This window comes from Camelus dromedarius, chromosome 19 (assembly GCF_036321535.1).
Source record: "Camelus dromedarius isolate mCamDro1 chromosome 19, mCamDro1.pat, whole genome shotgun sequence".
Lineage (NCBI taxonomy): Eukaryota > Metazoa > Chordata > Mammalia > Artiodactyla > Camelidae > Camelus > Camelus dromedarius.
Window position 1 is genome coordinate 24218764 of NC_087454.1, and position 18971 is coordinate 24237734.

At 46.0% G+C, this 18971-nt stretch overlaps 1 protein-coding gene across 1 annotated transcript in view; it reads left to right on the forward strand.

Annotated features, from left to right (window-relative positions):
- Positions 1-18971, forward strand: part of TBC1D22B (TBC1 domain family member 22B) — a 58332-nt gene extending 39361 nt beyond the window's left edge. The window contains exons 9-13 of the mRNA XM_031434803.2: positions 1066-1172; positions 1632-1707; positions 3961-4088; positions 4376-4471; positions 16975-18971. Coding sequence (XP_031290663.2) covers positions 1066-1172; positions 1632-1707; positions 3961-4088; positions 4376-4471; positions 16975-17103 — 536 coding nt within the window. The 3' untranslated portion in view covers positions 17104-18971. The remainder of the gene's footprint in view (positions 1-1065; positions 1173-1631; positions 1708-3960; positions 4089-4375; positions 4472-16974) is intronic.

Below are 18971 nucleotides of genomic sequence, written 5' to 3' on the forward strand. Positions count from 1 at the left end.
AACATCCTGTTTTCAAAACAGGGCTGTAAGGAGCTAAGCTGCCGCTGGCACAGAACTCAAGGGCCTGAACACTTCCATGTGTGGCCTCTGACAGGCATGCAGAGGCCTGTGGGTTAGGACGGCCTGCCCTGTCCACCTCTGTCAGGAAGGAAACATCGCATGGGCTCTTCCTTCCTCAGGTTTCTGGAGGACTCCTGTGTTCTCCGCACTTGCATCTCAGACTCAGAGAAGACAACTTCTCACTCCTGTCACTTAGTGTGGAGTTTCCATGAGAAACTTTTAAAAGAGGTCCCATGGCTAAAGAAGCTGGGGAGATGGTGGGTAGACAAGATTAAGGAGATTTACTTAAAGCACAATTTCTAATGACTTCTCAAGTCCTTTTGTATGGGTTTGAGAATCTCTGGGATGCATTTCTCAGCCGTATTTGTCCCCGGAACCTTTATTTTCTTGAGTGTCCTATAGGATTGAGGTTTCACAGAACCCATCTTGGTAACTACCAACTTGGTGAAATTAAATCCTGGAAGCTCCTGCTTCTTCCTTCACACACTCGTCTTCACTTCTGAGTGGTGAGGCCATGGATCTGCCTTGTCAGAATTGGGGGAATCCATCTTTAAAATGAACTATGGGGACTAACTGATCCCAGCTGTCCTCACTACATGTGAGTGTGAGTGTGCTAGACAGTTCACTGAATTTCTGAAATCAAAGAATTTTTCCAGACCATCTCCAGGGGGCTGGATATAATTCATTGAGCATTAGACCTGAAGCATTTTTTTCTCAAACTAAATGAACAAATACAGAAGAAGAGAAAGATAGGTTGGACCCAGCGAAGTTGGTGTGAGAAATGACCTTTTCAGTGTTGTAATGAGATTCTCAAGAAGTTTCCTGGGACACATTTGCCCACCTGACAAGATGGGGAGGAGGGCGGGCCCTCGTTCCTTGGCATCAGGTTAGCCTGGCTCTCTCCTGGCCATAAGGACCCCATTAAAGATACTAGACTCTACCTTTCTCTCTACATTTTTAGAGAAAAAATGGACTTCTGGACTTTCTTCACCTTTTGTTTTACAGAAGAGGACGTAGAGAACTTTGATGTGACCAATCTGTCTCAGGACATGCTGCGAAGCATTGAAGCTGACAGCTTTTGGTGCATGAGCAAGCTGCTGGATGGGATCCAGGTGTGCTGGTTCTGCCCTCGTGGGCTGCCTGGCTCGGGGCTCCTGCAGGCCTTTAGGGTCCTCCTTGCTCTTCTGCATCAGATGGGGTTCCCCACCCAGCACGGCTCCTCTTCTTTTTGGGTGATCCAACTTTACCCTTTCGTTAGCTTTACAGCTTTTGAAAGGCTATGGTCTAGTGTTCTTGGAGTCGGGGAAGTCTCCCTGTTGCCCTGCCTTTGTCATCAGACGTGCCCTGTCTCTCTGCTGTGCTCCTGGCCACATGTTGTATCTCCACAGTGCAGAGCTCTATCAGGCCTTCCCCACGCTCTGCTGTTCTGTAAGATTCCTTTGTTTCCCCTAAACACTGGCACCAGCTTTGGAAAAACAGCTTCTGCTTTCGAACATGTTTCAGTGAACTGGAGAGGTGGTAGCACGACTGTTTGGTGTCCCTGTTCATCCTGGCTTCTGTGTCATTTGCAGGATAACTACACCTTTGCACAACCAGGGATCCAGAAGAAGGTCAAGGCGCTGGAAGAGCTTGTCAGCCGGATCGATGGTAGGTTCAGAGGAGGAATTCTCTAGCAGTAGCACAGTATGATTCTGACGCAAGCCAGTGACACTTGTGGGTCGCCTCCTAAGCCCCCGTCCTGGCCATGACCCTTCCCAGTTCCCTCTGCTGCTGATAGCCCTGCACCCTTCCACGTTTCAGGTGAGGTGAGAACTCTGGGGTTATCTCCAGCTCTTTTTTCTCCTTAGTTTTCTTCTCTCACCGAGTTCTGTCAGTCCTCCATCAGCATCTCTCCTCAGATTTACTCTTCTCCATTTCCCCAGCCACAGCTCTGGTCCAGCCATGCTTGGATGTCTGCAGCTTCCTCCAGAAGGACTTGCCTCCTCCATACTCTTTCCTCTTCCACACCTTCTGTCACACACCCGCATCTTTCTAAAGCACTGTCCTGGTCATGTCACTCTTGTGCTGTGAAACCTCCTTGCCCTCCTTTGCCTTTAGCATCAGGTCTGTAGTCTGACCTTGTCCTTCATGCGATGATGTGGCTCGGGACTCTTGGGCTTGCTGCAGGGTCCTCAAGTCTGGCTGATATCCCAGCAGGACTTCCCCCTGCTCCCTGTGACCTGTCTGGGCGAGAAACAGGAGGCTTCCAGTAATTCCTTGGCTCTGGCATGGAGTCTCGGGATGTTAGAACTAAAGGGCACTTGGGAAACCCTGCTGTTGACCGATCAAGAAACTAAGGCCCAGGGAGAGAAGTCAGAGTTCAATTTCATGATGATCACATGGAGGTCGAACAGCAAGGTCTCCTGTTAAGCAGAATCTCTAGCTCCAGTTAACTTGCAAAGCTTCTTTAGGAATCCACCTGTTACTGCACAACTATTAAATCTCATTTCCTGGTTTTCTGTCATGGATTTTCAGCCTCACCAAAGCATCCCCCTGACCCAAGACTGAAATTGCATCTCTTTCTCTCTCCTTCCCCATGTTCTCTTTCCATGAAAACCTTCCCTGATTTGTTCTGCTCACTCCAGCCTCTTTTTATGACTTAGGATTTCGATCTTCCCAACTTGTTTGCTTATTTACTATTGTTTCCTATACGTTGTATCTGGGGTGCTTTATTTCCTGTTTGCCTTATTGCCCCGACCCAGCTGTCAGCCCCATGGCGGGGCCCACGTCCAGCTCACTTGCACCCCTCACTTGGATCCTGGTACAGGGCTTGTGCTAAGCTGTCTGACAGGGGCCAGGTTCCAGAGGGCCTGGGCTGTGGTTTTTGCCACTGTCTGGCCTGTCCTTTTTTTCCCCCTGCCCTCACAAGTACCTAATAAATAAAAGCTTAGTACTTTAGGATAGTGGATTTTTAAATGTATATATCTTTATGCTTTGAATTACAGAAATAATACTTACTCATTACAAAAGTTCAGACAATTCAGAAAAACAAAAAATAAAAGGTAAAAATCCTCCCCCTTCCTCAAATTCTACTCCCCAGAATAAACCATTATTGATAGTTACTCTTTGAAAAATTGTATGAAGTGTTTACTACATGCCGAATGCTATTGTGAACACTTTTATTTTCTCACTTTATTCTCCCCCAGACTTTCTGAGATGTGACTAGTTATCCCCATTTTATAGATTAGGAAACTGAGGAGGACATTGATTTTACCAGAAAACCCTAGTGAGCAGTCTGAAGGGCTGTCCTGTTGCATGGGATCAGGTTTGTTGGGGTTTGCTCCAGAACACACAGGTTTGGAGGTTAGGAGGGAGCCAGTTAGTGTCTGTTGAATGTGGTGAAGCAGTTTCTGGTGAATCACTTCGTGCATCAGTGGGAGAGGCTGCCCTTAAGTGGAGTCGGTGAACCTCTTTCACTGACTGTTTAAGTCCCTGCTGGCTGCCAGCTGCCATCTGTCAGGGGTGCCAAAGAGGAACCCTCCCTAGTAGGAGGGTGGCCAAGGTGACCCCCACTGTCCCTTTCCATTCCGGCTCCTTCTCTAATGAGGAACGAGGTCACGCAGCCAAGTAAGCTGTATGTCTCCTGCTTTACGACTAGAGCAGCCCTACGGAGGAACATCACTGGGATGTTAAAATAGTTCTGCTACATGCGGGGCTGAGTTAATTATGCAGTGTTGCTGGGAGGTGGTGGAATCAAACATAAAGGATAGCCGGATGCTGATTTGGCCTCTGTGTGTCTGGCTTCCCCGGGTGGGGAAGGGGGATGAGAAACAGAAACTGCCTTTTGGGCTCATGTGACTCTTTCAGGGTCCAGTCCCCTAGGTTGTGCTCTGGGGGCCAATGGCACCTTCTCTGTTTCAGAGCAGGTACATAATCACTTCAGGAGGTACGAGGTCGAATACCTACAGTTTGCCTTTCGTTGGATGAACAACCTTCTTATGCGGGAGCTTCCCCTTCGCTGCACCATCCGCCTGTGGGACACATACCAGGTACCAAGAGACCCCCGCCCTCTCCACACCAGTCTGTCCCTGCGTTGTCCGCTCCCTGCCCTGGTGTGCGGTGTAGCTGCTCCCAAGTTCTCCCTGTCTCCGTTCTACCTCTGTGTCTGCCTTAGCCTTGTGGGCAGGGCCTCTGCTGAATCTCTTTAGGCCTCTGTTTGCCCAGCCGTGAAGAGGGTGCTACTCTGCTTTTGCACCTTGCAGAAGGATTGGAACTGAGAGGGCGGGCGTGGCTCCTTGTCGGGACTTGGAGACCTGACTGTTGTCTCCCTTCGCAGTCTGAGCCGGAAGGGTTCTCCCACTTTCATCTCTACGTGTGTGCAGCTTTCTTGATCAAGTGGAGGAAAGAGATCTTGGACGAGGAGGACTTCCAGGTGAGTGGCCCGGAGCTCAGCCTGGGCTGGGGATCAGCATCAGAATGGGAGCTATTTCTCTAGTGGAGCTGTGGGGATAAAAGGTGCCACAGCAGCTCCCTGGCTGGGAAAGAGTAAAGGAGAAAGGATGCTCAGAAGAGGTTGCCCTCTGCAGTGGCAAGAAGCCACTGAGGCCTAGAGTTCTTCAGTGTGAAAAGGATCTTAATGCCAGAAAGGCTGCAGAGCTCCTGGGCAGGGCTAAAAGACCTTTCAGTCATTCCCTGACAAGCATTTGTTGAATGCCTGCCCCATGCCAGGCACTGTTGAGGGCGTCGGTTTTGTCGGTTTTATCAAAGGTGAAACAGAGAACTCTGCTCTCATAGAACTTGGCTACTAGTCGGGGAGAGACTTAACAATAAACAAAAGCATAGTAAATACTGAATTAAAAGGAATGTTAGAAGGTGATAAATTTTTTTTTTAAAAGAGCAGGTTAAAGGGATTATCAGGTGGTAGGGAAGGGGCAGGTTGCAATTTCAGATAAAGTGGTTAGGATAGGCTCACTGAGAAGGTGACATTTGAGCAAAGGCTAGGGGAAGACAAGGGAGAGGCTATGTGGACCTTTGAAGGGAGTGTCCAGGCAGTGGGAACAGCCATGGAAAGGCCTTGAGGCCACTGCATGCCTGGGCTGTTTGAGGAATCATGTTGGTGGCCAGAGTGGCCTGGAGCAGAGTGGTCCAAGGGAAAAGTAGGAAGAGGTGAGGCCAGAGAAGTCATAAGGACTTACTAAGGAACCCAGATCACTGAGAGCTGTGAGGACTTTGGCTTTCATTCTGAATAGAAGGGGACCCATGAGCAGAGGAGGGACATGATCTGACTCACAGCTTCAGAGAGTCACTGGCTTCTGTGTAGACTGTAGATGTGGCCAAAGTTGGAAGCAGGGAGACCACCCAGGATGCTATTGTGGTCTTCCAGGTTAGGCATGAGGGTGGCTTGGGCCTGTGTGGTGGAGTGCAGGTATGACAAATGGCCAAATCTTGCATATATTTTCTAAGTAGAGTCAACAGAAATTCCTGAGGATGAGTCAGAATGACTTTATGGTTTGTGAGGAGGCTGTAGGAGGTGCAGGTTTACAGAGGAAGGCCAGGAGTTCGGTTTGGGGCACGTCAAATTTTAAATGCTGTTGGACATCCAAGTGGAGAGGTAGAGCAGGAAGATTAAATCTGATGAGGCTGGAGTCGAAAGAGAGAGAGGTCTAGACTGGACATGTATATTTGGGAGCCTTTGGCTAGGTCGACCTTGAAGCTAGGGCACTGGCGGAAATCTTCAGGAAGTGTGAGTGGATGGAGGGAGAAGAGGGCCAGGCCTGAGCCCTGGCACACTCCTACCTGAAGAGGTGGACGAGCAAGGAGGCAGAGGGAGTGGCCAATAGGAGCGCAGAGTCCTGGAAGCCTGGGGTGGGGATGGAAGGAGACTGAAGAGGGGCTTGAAGGGTGGTGGGACCCCGGGCAGCTGCTGCAGGAGGCCCAGGAAAGGGGGCCGGTGGGTGGGGACTGAGGGGACAGACTACTAGGCTCTGCGTTCTGCAGAGAGAAGGGCCTGGAGCTGGGTCCTGGTTGTTATCTCTCCGGGCAGCAGTGGGCTTTTGTTTTTCTGCTTTGTACATTTCTGAACTGAGCAGTTTGGGGGTTGTTTGTTCTTAATGGGCATATATCTCTTTTAAAAGCGGGAGGGGGAAAAGCCAGAGAAGGCTGAATGTTCTTCTGAGTTCTAACCGATACCATAGGTGTTCTCAGGAGCAGCAGCATCCCCGTGTGCCCCCCGGCAGCCCCACTCTGTAACTGGTGTCAGGTGGTGAAAGTGCAGAAGCCTGTTCAGCACATAGATGGAAAGACAGGACCTGACTTGCCCGAGGAAGGGCTTTGGAAGAAAAGGAAAGAGTGGGCTTCTGTGAGTAGGTGCTGGCTGTGATGCCCAGGCGGCAGGCAGCAGATGTGGAGCCACGGCTTCTGCCAACCAGCATGTGTGACGCCCTAGGATAAATGAGGACAAGGGGCCGGAGTGGCCAGGAGCTGGGAGAGCTATCAATTTTGATAATATGGTTGAGGTAGAGCAGGATATCAGAAGCCTGAAGTCTGGCGTGGTTATCATGAGCCCGGCTCACAGGGCCCTGTCATAGGCAATAAAAGAGCTTCCCAGATGAGTGCAGGGAGGTCGGTGTGGCTTTCAGCAGTTCGTGGTGTTGACAGAACGTAGGGCAGCAGTCTGTGACTTTAAAACTGTGTCAGACTCAGAGATGTTCTTTCCTGGGCAGCACACTGGATTATCTGGTGGATCTGAGGTCTTTCTGCAATAACCCGCAGAATAACAGTGGGGCTTTTTGTCTGCTTCATTAACACCTCGGCTAGTCCCACTCGTTAGAGGAGTCTCACCTCCTTTTAGACTACACAGAATGGGTGATTAAACTGGATAATCTGCAAAGTTCCTTCCAACTCCATAGTTCTGTAATTCTATGAATAATAAAAGAAGAGTGCCTGGCTGTGTTAGGAGAGACAAGCAATGTCCCTTGGGAGACAGAAGCATGGCACAGGTGTGAGGAAAAAGGACACAAGAGCTTTGTGCAGGATTGTGAGGTACTGGCCTAAGACCTCTGCAGAGAAAGAAGCCCGTGCATCCCAGCTGCTAACGGGCTGCCTGCAGCTGAATCACAGCGAAGGAAGCTCTGATCCTAGAGAGCCAAACAGGACTGGCTGGGGGGAGAGAAGTTTCTAGGGTTAAAAGCTGAGTGACTCAAAGAAAGACCAGGTGAAGCAGCTGCAGAAATGAAAGTTGTGATTGTTTCAGCAGACCTGCCATTTATAACCCTTAAGGGTACCTTTAATGCTGGTCAGGTAGAGTGCTGTCTGCCTTGGACATGAGTTCCCTCATTCGTAACCTCCATTCAGTGCCTCCATGTGCAGCTATTTATTGACAACTTACAGCTTCCCCAGCGGTGAGCCTACAGAGGGCTGTACCTGCCTGAGGGGTCTGTCAAGGCCTCTTGTTGCCATTACAGGTCCTGGGAGGAGGAGGTGGACAAAGGGACTCTCTGGGGAACTAGGCTGAGCAGGTGAGAGAGTGAGCCCATCTGTCCTTGCCCCAGCATGCACTTGCTGGGCACTGTCTCCCTGGTGGAGAGGTAGAGGGGAGAACATTGCGGCTGCAGCCAGCGTGCAAAAATCTTGGAAGAGTTTTCTTGGCAGAGGAACCAGCCAGAGCAAAGGCCCTGCAAGGGTAGAAGGTTGAGGTATTGGGGGAGTGTGGCTGGAGTGTCCCGGGGTGAGAGGAGAGCATTGAAAGGACTGTTTTCGGAGAAGACCATGGGAAAGAGATTCAGCTTGATTCTAAAACAGGAGGGAAACTTTACCCCCATTCCCTGTCACATCAACAGCCCCCAGCCCTAAAGCCTGGCTCAGTAATATCTGGGCCATGACCTGCACTGCTGTCTCTTTGGAGGTGGAGTGAGGAGGGGTACCTTGGCCCTGCCCTAGAAGGCCAGCAGAGTGAACTAGGGAGTTGCAGTGGGGTACATGCCATTGTACATCACAGCAATGAAAGAGGACTTTCAGCTCCCGCCCCCTGGCCAAGGCTAAACCTGAATGTTAGATAAGACTGGGAGAGCCACAGAGTTAGGTCACTGGAAGACATGTTTTTATTCCTGACACTCCGTGGAGGTAGGTTGTGGGCATCAGACTTTGGGGGAGGTTAATGTAAAACCTAGGAGGGCAGTAAACCATTGAGTGACTTCTGTGAGCCTCTGAGGGGGTTTTTGGCAGGCCTTCTGTGGGTCAGTGCACCACCACATACTTAAAACCAGAACAAAAGGAGTTGCTGGCAGGGAGAAGGGAAAGACCTCCAAAACTCAAACATCCATCTTGCATTTAGAGGAGCATAGCTATGCCAAGTAATGGGCACTCAGAAAACCAGCAGAGAGAAAATGTGTTCAGGCTGGCAGTGGTTCTGCGACAGTGGGGAGGGCCTCCTGAAGAACAACCCCCCACCCCCACCACCTACAAGTGCTCCAGGGAGCAGCTGTGACCCTGGACAAAGAGAACAAGCAGGTCCCCAACAGCACTGGCTCACGAGATCTTTGATCTGATTTGCTCCATCAGTGACCCGGAGCATCCACCGACATCAGAGGACTCAAACGCAGTAGAGCAAGTTCAGGCTCAGGGGAGCGGCCCCAAGAGCACAGTAGCTGTGGCCTTCACACCATTCTGTACTGCAGCATGGCCACCCTTACTGGCCAGTCCGTCAAGGTCAAGTTCTGTGATCCCTTCCCTAGCATTTCAAGATGCACATGCATGTTACACCAGGGGCCCAGGCCTCAGAGCACAGTGAGCAAGCAGCTCGAAGACAGGGAGCAGGTGGCAGCTGCCTTGGAGACACCCATCTGCTGGAGGGTGCGAACCGGTGCCTGTTGACCACTCCTGGGCCTGACTCTTGGCACCTAGGCCTACCCAGGGCTCACAGCCTTGTTTTCCTGAATAACTGACAATGAGAAACTAACATTTTTTCATTTTATAATAAACCTTTAATTGATATTAAAGGCAAAAAAGGAATATTTGTAGAGAATAACCCACAGGAAATAAGAAAATCGCTTGACCATAATGTAATGTATCTAGAAAATTATTGCCTCCACTTTACGATAAAATTAACCAACTTTTCTAGATTTTCTTCCACAGCCTCTTCTGTTCTTCTTTTTTTTTTCTTCTATGTTATGCCCCACTTCTCTTACCCGAGGCAAGCATTCTATAGTATGGTGGTTACGGGCACCAGCCCTAGAACCAGATTGCCTGGGTTCACATCCTAGCCCAGCACTACTCTGTGACCCCAGACAAGTTCCTTAATCTCTGTGCCTCAATTTCCTCATCTGTAAAATGGAGATAATAATTTCCTAGCTAGATTATTTTATGTAAGTCAGAGAGAACAGGCACCTGAGCAAATGCATGGCCATCTACAGCCTAAAAAGTCCCCTTGGGAAAAGCAGCATCTCTGAGAGCCCAGGAGAGCCTGGGACCCCACAGAGACGTCGAGACAGGTGCCAACAAGCCCTCAGATGGCTCCGAAGTGCTACTGAGAAGCCCCGTGCAGGGGACTCTAAGACCAATAATCAAAGTTCCTTTAAATACATGAAAAGGGAACTGGCAGGGGAGTTGGTGGGACCAGGTAATGATCTTAAACCAAAGTAGCAGCTGTTCTCAGAATCCTTTGCTTTAACCTTATGGAAGAAAACCTTGGAGAGATGCCCACTCTGAAAGTGACGGGTCAGAGTTATTAAATGAAAATAGTGTTAAGCCTGTGGGATGTTCCAGTCCTAAATAACAAACTAAATGTAAATAAATCCCTTGAACCAGATGGCATACACCCACATCTTGTGCAGGAACTCAAGGGTGGGATTGTGGAACATTGTCCAAATGCCAGCCCCATCTTCACAGATACCCGCTGAATTGCCAGTTTGAATCCTGCCCGGAAGAAAGGTTCAGAGGGAACCCTGGGAACTAAAGATCGTCCACCCAGAGCAAGCTGGTGTGAGAACAGGAATGATTCCTCAACACGTAAAGCAAACAAGCCGTGGAGGGGGACTCGACATGGCTTTCTCTGAGGGCAAACTTGCTAAATGCACTAGGTGCTTTGACGCCAGGGAAACCAATGAATAACTTAGAGTCTGAAAAAGTTTACATACAAGGACCTGTTTTTGAAAGTTTTTACTGAGACCAAGGGAATTGTTTTGCTACCTCACTGATTCTCAAAACGAGGGATTTGTTTTTAAGTACTTTGACTAGGAAAGTATTTTACTTGCCTGAATACATTTTACCTTTGCAAAGAATGTTCCAGTGTTGCTAAGGTGATTCTACACACAGTATCATATTTAATAGTATACATTTTATGCAGCCTTTAAGTTCCTTTGCTGTTATTACATGTCCTGATGGTTGTGCTTGGCCCTTATCACTGAGTAAAATTAACCACTGCTCCAGATTTCCTTCAAACAGTCTCATCTGTGACTTCTTTTCTTTTCATTCCTTCTGTGTTATGCCCACTTCCCCTCTTACTTCAGGTCGGCAGTATATCGTATAGTGGTCCTGAGCACCAGCTCTGGAACCTGGTGGTCTAGGTTCAGATCGCAACCCAGCACTCCTCTGTGACCCGAGGCAAGTTCCTTAACCTCTGTGCCTCAATTTCCTCATCTGTAAAATGGAGGTAATAATATGTGCCTCATAGAATTGATGTGAGGATTCACTGTGGTAACACAGTGCACATGTAAAGCATTTAGAACCTCATCTGGAAAGCAGTAAGTGCTCAATAAGTGATAACTACTGCTGTAATGATCAGTATCCTTCATTATCTCCCTCTTCCTCACCAGTTCTTCCATCTGTTGGACACTCTTTAATGAGGTTTCCCTGTACTTTTTCTTACCAGAGTCCCTGCATATTGCCTACTACCCCTTCTCCTTTGGCCCCTAGTCTAATTGTTGTCTTCCCCTCACCCCCTCACACATGGCTCAAATTCTTCTCTGCCATATTCCTTTTCCTCTGGGATCCAGATTCTCAGCAAGTACCGGGGACTGGCCCTTTTCTGCTTTTTCAGCCATTCACAGCATTTATTCTGTGAAAGCCATTGCCCCTTCCATTAACTTACAATCGCTCTCTGCTGCTTGTCCCACGAGCTATCTTCTCATGGCTGCAGTGTTTCAACTGACTGCATGTTATGCTTAGTGCTCCTAGGAGCTGGCTTTGTAACAATATTCAGTTGCTCCCTGCCCCAGCAGTGTCTCTTCTGTACCCCTTGATTAAAGTACTTGATTTGTAATTAATGCCTTCTTTCCCCACTCATGATTATTTGGTTTCTACTTTATCCCAAATTTACCAACGGGCAGGGTTTTTCCATTACTGCAGCTCTACGTGGGAGGTGTAGTTCTTAGGCATAGCCACCAGGTGGCAGAGTGGTTCCTCACACCTAAGTCTCATGGCCCTCGGGGGAGGTGGGAAGGTTACCTTAGTCAAGGGTAGAATTAGTTCAAGGCTTCTGGGAGATTTCTAGCAAGACTAGAAGAGTTGGAAATTACAGGGAGATTCTATTTTAGCAAAAAATGTTATTTTCTGGAGAGATCACCCCTTTGTTGGTTGTTTTTGTTTACCAATTGTGCAAATATATATAACGATTATAGAAAGATTAGAAAATACCAATAAGGAAAAAGGAAAAAAAGTACCTGAAATCTTACCACGCAAAGGTGATAGATCTCCTTTCAGACATTTTGCCATACTAATCTATATGAATAAATACCTACTGTACATATGTTAATGGAAACATTTTGTATATTTTGTTTTTATAATCTCTTTTTATCACTGTACAAAATATAGTGGTTGTTCTATAATGTCAACATATATATATAGATCTACATAATTTCCTTCATTTTTATAATTTTGGTCATTACATGAGTACATGCTGGTGCAGAAATTGTGAAAACATTAAAATAATTTGGCTGCAGAGTATTCCATTGTACAGATTTATCCAAATTTATATAATGAAAGGTCACTCTGTGTGATGCCTAGGGGTTTCTTTCCTTAGGATCTCACTATTAGGTCTGCATCTCAGATGTGCTTTTAATCCTTCAAGGGCTTTTTAATCCCTCTAGTGGTAACCCCAGACCTGCTTGCCTGTTGGAATTATTGGAGGAGTTTGTAAAAGCTGTGGACTGCCGGGTCCCATCCCAAATTTTTAGAATCCAGAACTCCAGGAATGAGACTTGGGCCCATGTATTTCTAAGAGTTCCTGCCGTCTATTCAGCTCTTGCAGCGTGGTTGGAACCAGTGTTTGTGAAGACAGGTGGGACAATCACTTTAAAGCCCTAGGGTCTCATTGAGGCTCCAGGGCCCTGGAATCTTCTTACTGGTGTTCTGGATGAGGCTAAGCAAGTATCATTCCTTCAGCTCCCCTTCCTTGGAAGGTGGGGCCTGGTTTTGAGTCAGTATGGTATGTTCTCAAGAAACAGGATTGCAGTTTGACTTCACCCAGCAAGTTGATTGAAAGTGGGAATGAAATTCTATGTCGGGGGAGGATATAGCTCAGTGGTAGAGCACATGCCTAGCATGCATGAGGTCCTGGGTTCAATCCTTATTACCTCCATTAAAAATAAATAAATCAATCTAATTACCTCCCCCCCAAAATAAAAAAAATATATAAAATTTAAAAACAAAGGAATTTCTATGCCAACAAAAGTGATTTGCACCAAAAAAAAAAAAGTTTTCCAATGAATGAATAAAGCTTAAAATGTTAATGTTAACGTGGACACTTAGGTGTTTAAAGGGAAGTTTAAGACTTCTTGTTGGCTGTGGTATGGATCAAGAGAAGGGCAAGCTACAGGAGCCAGGGCACTTTAAAGTAAGGCCCATGTTTAGAAATCTGGGGATCCCTGGACATTAGTGGAAAAATAATTATAGTTTTATTTTCAATGACCACTAATTGAACATTAGCATTTCCTACAATAATGACCGTAGACAACAAAACAGTAATATTAGCAGTGCCTGTCTTTTTCACTAACTGCAAGTATTTTCATATCCTATCAAGTTGTTACAGGTATCTCAAAACATTGTTTCCATTCTTTACTTCTTTGAAATTATGGTAGTTATTTAATCTGCCATTAGTCTTGTTATAGAATATATTAATAAAGTACATATGTTGTAGTGTCACAAATTTGTTTTTAAAATATTTTGAGAATTATAGTTCAATTCAACCTGTCTTCTTTGTGATACTATGTGTTTTATATTTTTAAAGCCCTTATTCTGAGAAGGGATCCATAGGCAACATCAGACAGTCGGAGAGTCTGAGGTACAGGAAAGGTTAAGGCCTGGATAATAGAGAGTCTGCCAAAGTTAGAATAAAAGTTGACTCCCTGAGATGGAGGCCGGCAAAAAGAGGCAATACCTTTAACAGTTTGGGTGGGAGTGGGGCACTTGGGGGGATGAATAGGAAGCAGGAGAGAAGAATCAAAGGGGCCAAAGTTCAGGGAGTCCCCGAGGAAGGGTTTTATTCTAAGGGCAACATTTAAAAAAAATACATTGAAACAGAAATTGTGGTTCTCTTTATAAAAAGAAGAAGAAAAGAAAGCTTTGAGGCTGATGAAGAACTGAGGCCAAGGCAGAACCCAGGGAGAATTGGGTACTGTGTGAAATGCACACTCCAGAGATGCTCAGAGCAGCTAGAAGTTGGGTTTTTTTAAAGCATTGTTAACATCTGGGTGGGCTTAGTGAGTATCGGTAAGTGGTTGGGTAGCTGGTCTCACTGAGTGAATTTCAGTAACAGTCATGTACTGGAGGAGGCGTTGACTTAGAGAGTGTCGGAAAGAGACAGCAAGTGGATGCCAGCATCTGTGGATGGGGAGAGTGAGATGTATAGAGAAACTCATGGCCTGGTTGCTTTCTCACTGTGCTCTTTTAAGGGTTCACCACCATTTTGACTTGTGGCTTTGAGTTCTATTCTCAGGCCTGGAAACTTCAAGGATAGGAATTACAATGAATGAAGTTTGTTTAATGAGAGTGTTCAGTGCTGGTGGAGATCTAGGGAAATGAGTATTTTTCTGGATGAGCTTAAATATCTTTAAAATGTTCATGCCCTTTGACACAGTAATTTCATTCCTAGGAATTTAGCTCAAGGAAATAATCTGAAATATGGCTTTATGTACAAAGCTGTTCATTATAATTTCATTACAGTGAAAAACCAGAAATGATTAAATGCTCAAAACAGGAAGATACAGAGTAAAGTATGGTACATCTGCATCATGGAAAATTCTTTGGCTGCTGAAAATGTCTAAAAGGAGTTTTTAATATTAGAGGAAATATTTATGATAAATGCTAAACAGATTCAAAATTATTTAGAGAAAATGTTTCAACTGTATAAAATGTGCAGAAAAAGGACTGGAAAGAAATACGCCAAAATGTTTAAAAGTTGCTTCCTCTTGATTATGAAGTTAAGGGTAATGTATTTTCTGCTTTTTCACTTTTTACAAAATAAACAAAGCTTCCACAGAATATGTATTAATCAGAAAAGAAATGTCCTGTCATACAAGTAATATACAAAGACTTTATTATAATAGTTGAAAACAAGGGGCTCAAAAGGTACAGAAGTATAATGAGAAAAAAGTGAAAGTCTCCCGTCCCCAAAGGTAACCACTCTTAACAGTTTACCACCTAACTATCTAAAATTTTTATATTCATATGTGTATATGCAAATATATGTTGTGTTTTCTCTTCTGCCCGAGTGGGATCTTACTAGAAGTATTTTTCTGCAACTTGCTACCCACTGCCCCCAAATGTCTTTCATATCTTTCCACCTTGGCACATGTAGTTTTGCTTCAGTTTATAGGTGCTGCCTTCTAGTTCATGATGTGGATAACTGGTTTATCTAACCATTCCCATTCTGATGGACACTTTCCTAGTGTCCTTTTCCCCACTATTGGAAGCAGTGATACAATGATGCAGTGCATACCCTGGTACAGGAGTGTGAGTATTTTCCTAGGAGAGGAGCATAGGAGTAGAGTTGCTGGATCAAAGACCATGTGCATTTCTGATTTTGATAGATATGGCCCGTGTTTGTTAAGATGATATAAACTTGTCTCCTGTAACCAAGACCCAAAAATAACAGTGGCTTAAAACAAGGTAGTTGTTTACTTCTCTTCGGTTAACAGTCTAAGTGTAACAGCCCAGGGCTCACATTACGGCTCCAGAGTGGCAGGGACTCGAATTTCTTCTCTCTTGTTGCTCTGCCATCTTCAACACATAGCTTTAATCTTATGGTCTAAGATGACTGCTTCCACTCCTCCATTCATACCCATTTTCTAGGAAAGGGAGAAGGAGACTTCTAGGGCAGAACCCAAGAGTTACACTGTCCCCCAAATTGGCCAGAACTTAATCATAGTGGCCAGACATAGCAGTGGTGTGCATAGACTGCTTTGTGCCCAGCTAAATGTTCTTTTACTGAGGGAAGGATTTACTGAATTTCATTAAAAATATGCAAGACCTCCACATTGACAATTGTAAAACATTGCTGGAGGGTGCAGATCAGCCAGAGGCAGCATTCTAGCATGTTGTTGGGCCACTGGCATTTTGTACGTTGCCTATTCACATCCGTTTTTTCCATTTGGTTGTTTTCCTTTTTTTCTTACTGATTTATAAGTACTCCTTTTTATTTTGGATATTAACCTTTTGGTTTTTGTAAGTATTATAAATATGTTCTTATAGTCAGTTTCTTATATTTTAACCTTGTTTTTGTGCCTCTTGACATACTGATATTTCAGAATTGTTTCAAGTCTGTCAACCTCTTTATGTCTCTGGGTTTTGTCTTGCTACTATCACTTTTACAATCAGAAAAATAAGAATATCCAGTTCAGAAAGAGAGACAGAGAAGGAACACAAAGCAGCAGCAACCGCATGGATAACTAAATTACAGAGATAACCTAAAATCTCACATTCATTTTTTATTCTGATATCCTCTCATGGAGCTATTGGAGGGACCTGGGCTTTGAAAATTGAATAGGATTTAGATAGGTAGAGGAGAAAGGAGAAGATATTCCAAGTGAAACAGATATCATAGATTAAACCCTGGAGCACAAATAAACGTGGCTGAAGTGGACCTGGCTACATGAGGCATGTATGCTGGAAACAGTGGGAAATAAGCTGGACAAAGTAGGTTGAAGACAGTCTTAGGAGAACAAGGTGAAAGGAGGATAAATAAGACAGTGATTACAAGTGAACATTGGGATTAGAGAAGGATGCAAAATGCAAAGAAGTCAAATGCAGCAGTCTTACCAATAAAGGGCTTTTTTAGGGGGAGGGGAGGGAGGTAATTAGGTTTGTTTGTTTGTTTGTTTATTTTAATGGAGGTACTGGGGATTAAACCCAGGACCTTGTGCATGCTAAGCACACGCTCTACCACTGAGCTATACCCTCCCCTAAAGGGCTTTTTTTTTTTTTTTTCAAAGGAAACAAATCAAGTATTAATAAAAGGGAAATGGTTGAGTAAATTAGGATATAGCCACATCATGGAATACTAACATTGAGAATAATTATTTTTGAAAGCTTCATGGAAAAGCACAAAAATTATAGTAAAGGATGATTAAAAAGCATATAAAATCATAATTATGGTTGCAACTATTTAAAGAAATCTGTATGTGAAAAAAAGACTGAAATGGAATACTTTGAAACTGAGAGGTTTATTTGGATGATGAGTGATTCTCTTTCTCTTTTAAATATCCTTATTTATATTCTTATTTATTGTTACCATTCTCTATTGACAATATTTTTAGAGGTGGGTGTTAGTGGCTCAGAGGCTCAGCAGAGGCTTTTCTATTCTTCCTAAAGGTGAACTAGGGGCCAAGGACGGTGGCTGCCTGGGAGGAGGGAGTTCAAACCCTTGGGATGTGTGACCCAGGAGACACAAGGCTCCCTTGGTCTGTAGTCCTGCAATGATACAAGTCCTTTCTTGCGTTCCAGGGTCTCCTCATGCTGCTGCAAAACCTACCCACGATACACTGGGGCAACGAAGAGATTGGGCTGCTCCTTGCCGAGGCATATAGACTCAAGTACATGTTCGCCGACGCCCCCAATCACTACCGCCGATAGGTGCTGTCTCCCACGGGGACCCAGACTGCCCCCACCTCTGATGGCAGTCTGATCACCGTGGCCACTGTGCGAGCCGTGGACTCTGGCCAGGAACCACTCCTGCTGTAAAAAGCTCACATCTGCCGCCCAGGTCTTAACTTTTTGGCGTGCCTGTCCACTACTCCACGTCTCTGGATGGGTCTCTTGGACCACTGTCAGTATTCCGTGACACGTGGATGGGCCCAGCTCTGGGAGAGGACAGAAAAGGAGGTACAGGGTTGTCTACCCCTTTAAAAGAAACTGGACCCAAGAAGGGGAAGGCTCAGGGTCTCCACTCACATTGCCGGACATGGACTGGCTGTCTCTTGCCTCCCAGCCCCAACTGATACTGTTGCTTCTTTGTGACATAGTTTGATTTGATCGCAGGTCAGAAACGCCTTATGTTTTCAAAAGACTCCGGACCCCTCTCCCCAGTTCCTAGCTCTTCCCCTTCTGCCCAAGTCTGAGCCTGTGAGGGGCAGCTTTTTAAGACCATTGTTCTCAGATGGACGAGGCACTGATGCTTATGACTCTGGGAAGAGGCCTACACCCAAGGGCTAGGAATTTTATTTTTCCTTTTCTCACCAGATGTCTGTACGTGTGCCATGCGTTTGTGTGTGTGTGTGGGTAGACACACCCATTGGCATTTAGTTACACGTCTGAATAACCTGTGTTCAGACTAGCTCCTTCACAACCAGCTGCGAAGAGCCCCAGTGACCAAGTATACAAGAGTCCCTAGAGAAGGATCAGGGCAGGGCAGGGAGAAGGGGCTTTTTACCTCTCCAAACCCTTTTTCCATGATGACCCACTCCAAGATATTATGTGTAAATTGTGTTATTATGTATATGGGTAAAGATGTACAAATATATGTCCTCTTTGTAGAAGATATGATTTTATATTTATAATGTGCATCAACACGTGAAAGCAATCTAGGTCACTAGCACAGATGAAGTTGCCAGGCAGGTGGCTCAGCATCTCCAGGTTGGTTTCTGGGCGCCCTCCTATGAGGGAAGTGAATGTGTGTCTGCTGGAGCGAGCTCAGCTCAGCAGGTGGAGCTGCTCTGCTGACCGGGGCAGCCATCCCCAGAGTCAGTGTCCCAGAGTTTTCTCTCCTGCCCTCTCCCCACCTCCCCAGGCCCTTGTGGAGCAGCTACCCTGTTCCTTCTCCCTCTGCACCCGTCAGAGCTCCCCCTTCACCCCTAGCAGCCTTCCAGAGAGAAGACTACAGTGGCAGAAGCCCTTCTGCATGTTTTTAGCCGCTGCCTTTCCCCCAGAATCTGGGGAGGGCTTTTGTTTTTACATTTTTTTTAAGTTGGCATTGTGTTCAAGACAGAAGCTGTGACTGATGGTTAGTGCCAAGGAAAGGGGTTTCCTGTGTGTCCCTGGGGTCTCAAGCTCTTCTCAGAGAGAGGCATTCAGTGTCCCCCATTGGCACCATTGCACCCCACACAGCTCACAAGCTGTGTGACCCATGTTGGATGTTGGGTGTTTGGTGGTGGAGAGGCAGGGGGGTGGTGGTAGGCTGCCGTCATGCCCTTGGGAAGCCAGGCAGCGTCCCCAGTGGGTAACGCCCTGAGTCTGCCAGTGAAGCCCACCCCGCTGGCCTGTGGCATTTCTCATCGGGAACTGTTTCTCAGGCATTCTTTCTAGCCCTTTCCTTTTCCCCTTCAGTGTGCCTCAATAGTCTCCTTCACAGAGTGAGAGGGCTGTGACCCTCCCTCAACCGGACTAATTAAAGAAAGACACTTGTGTTCCCAAGTGGTGGTTTTATTTTTTTAGTTTTTATGTTTGTATGGGAAATTGTGGATAAAGTGAAAGAACTGTAAATAAATAGTGTATTTCCTCCTCCA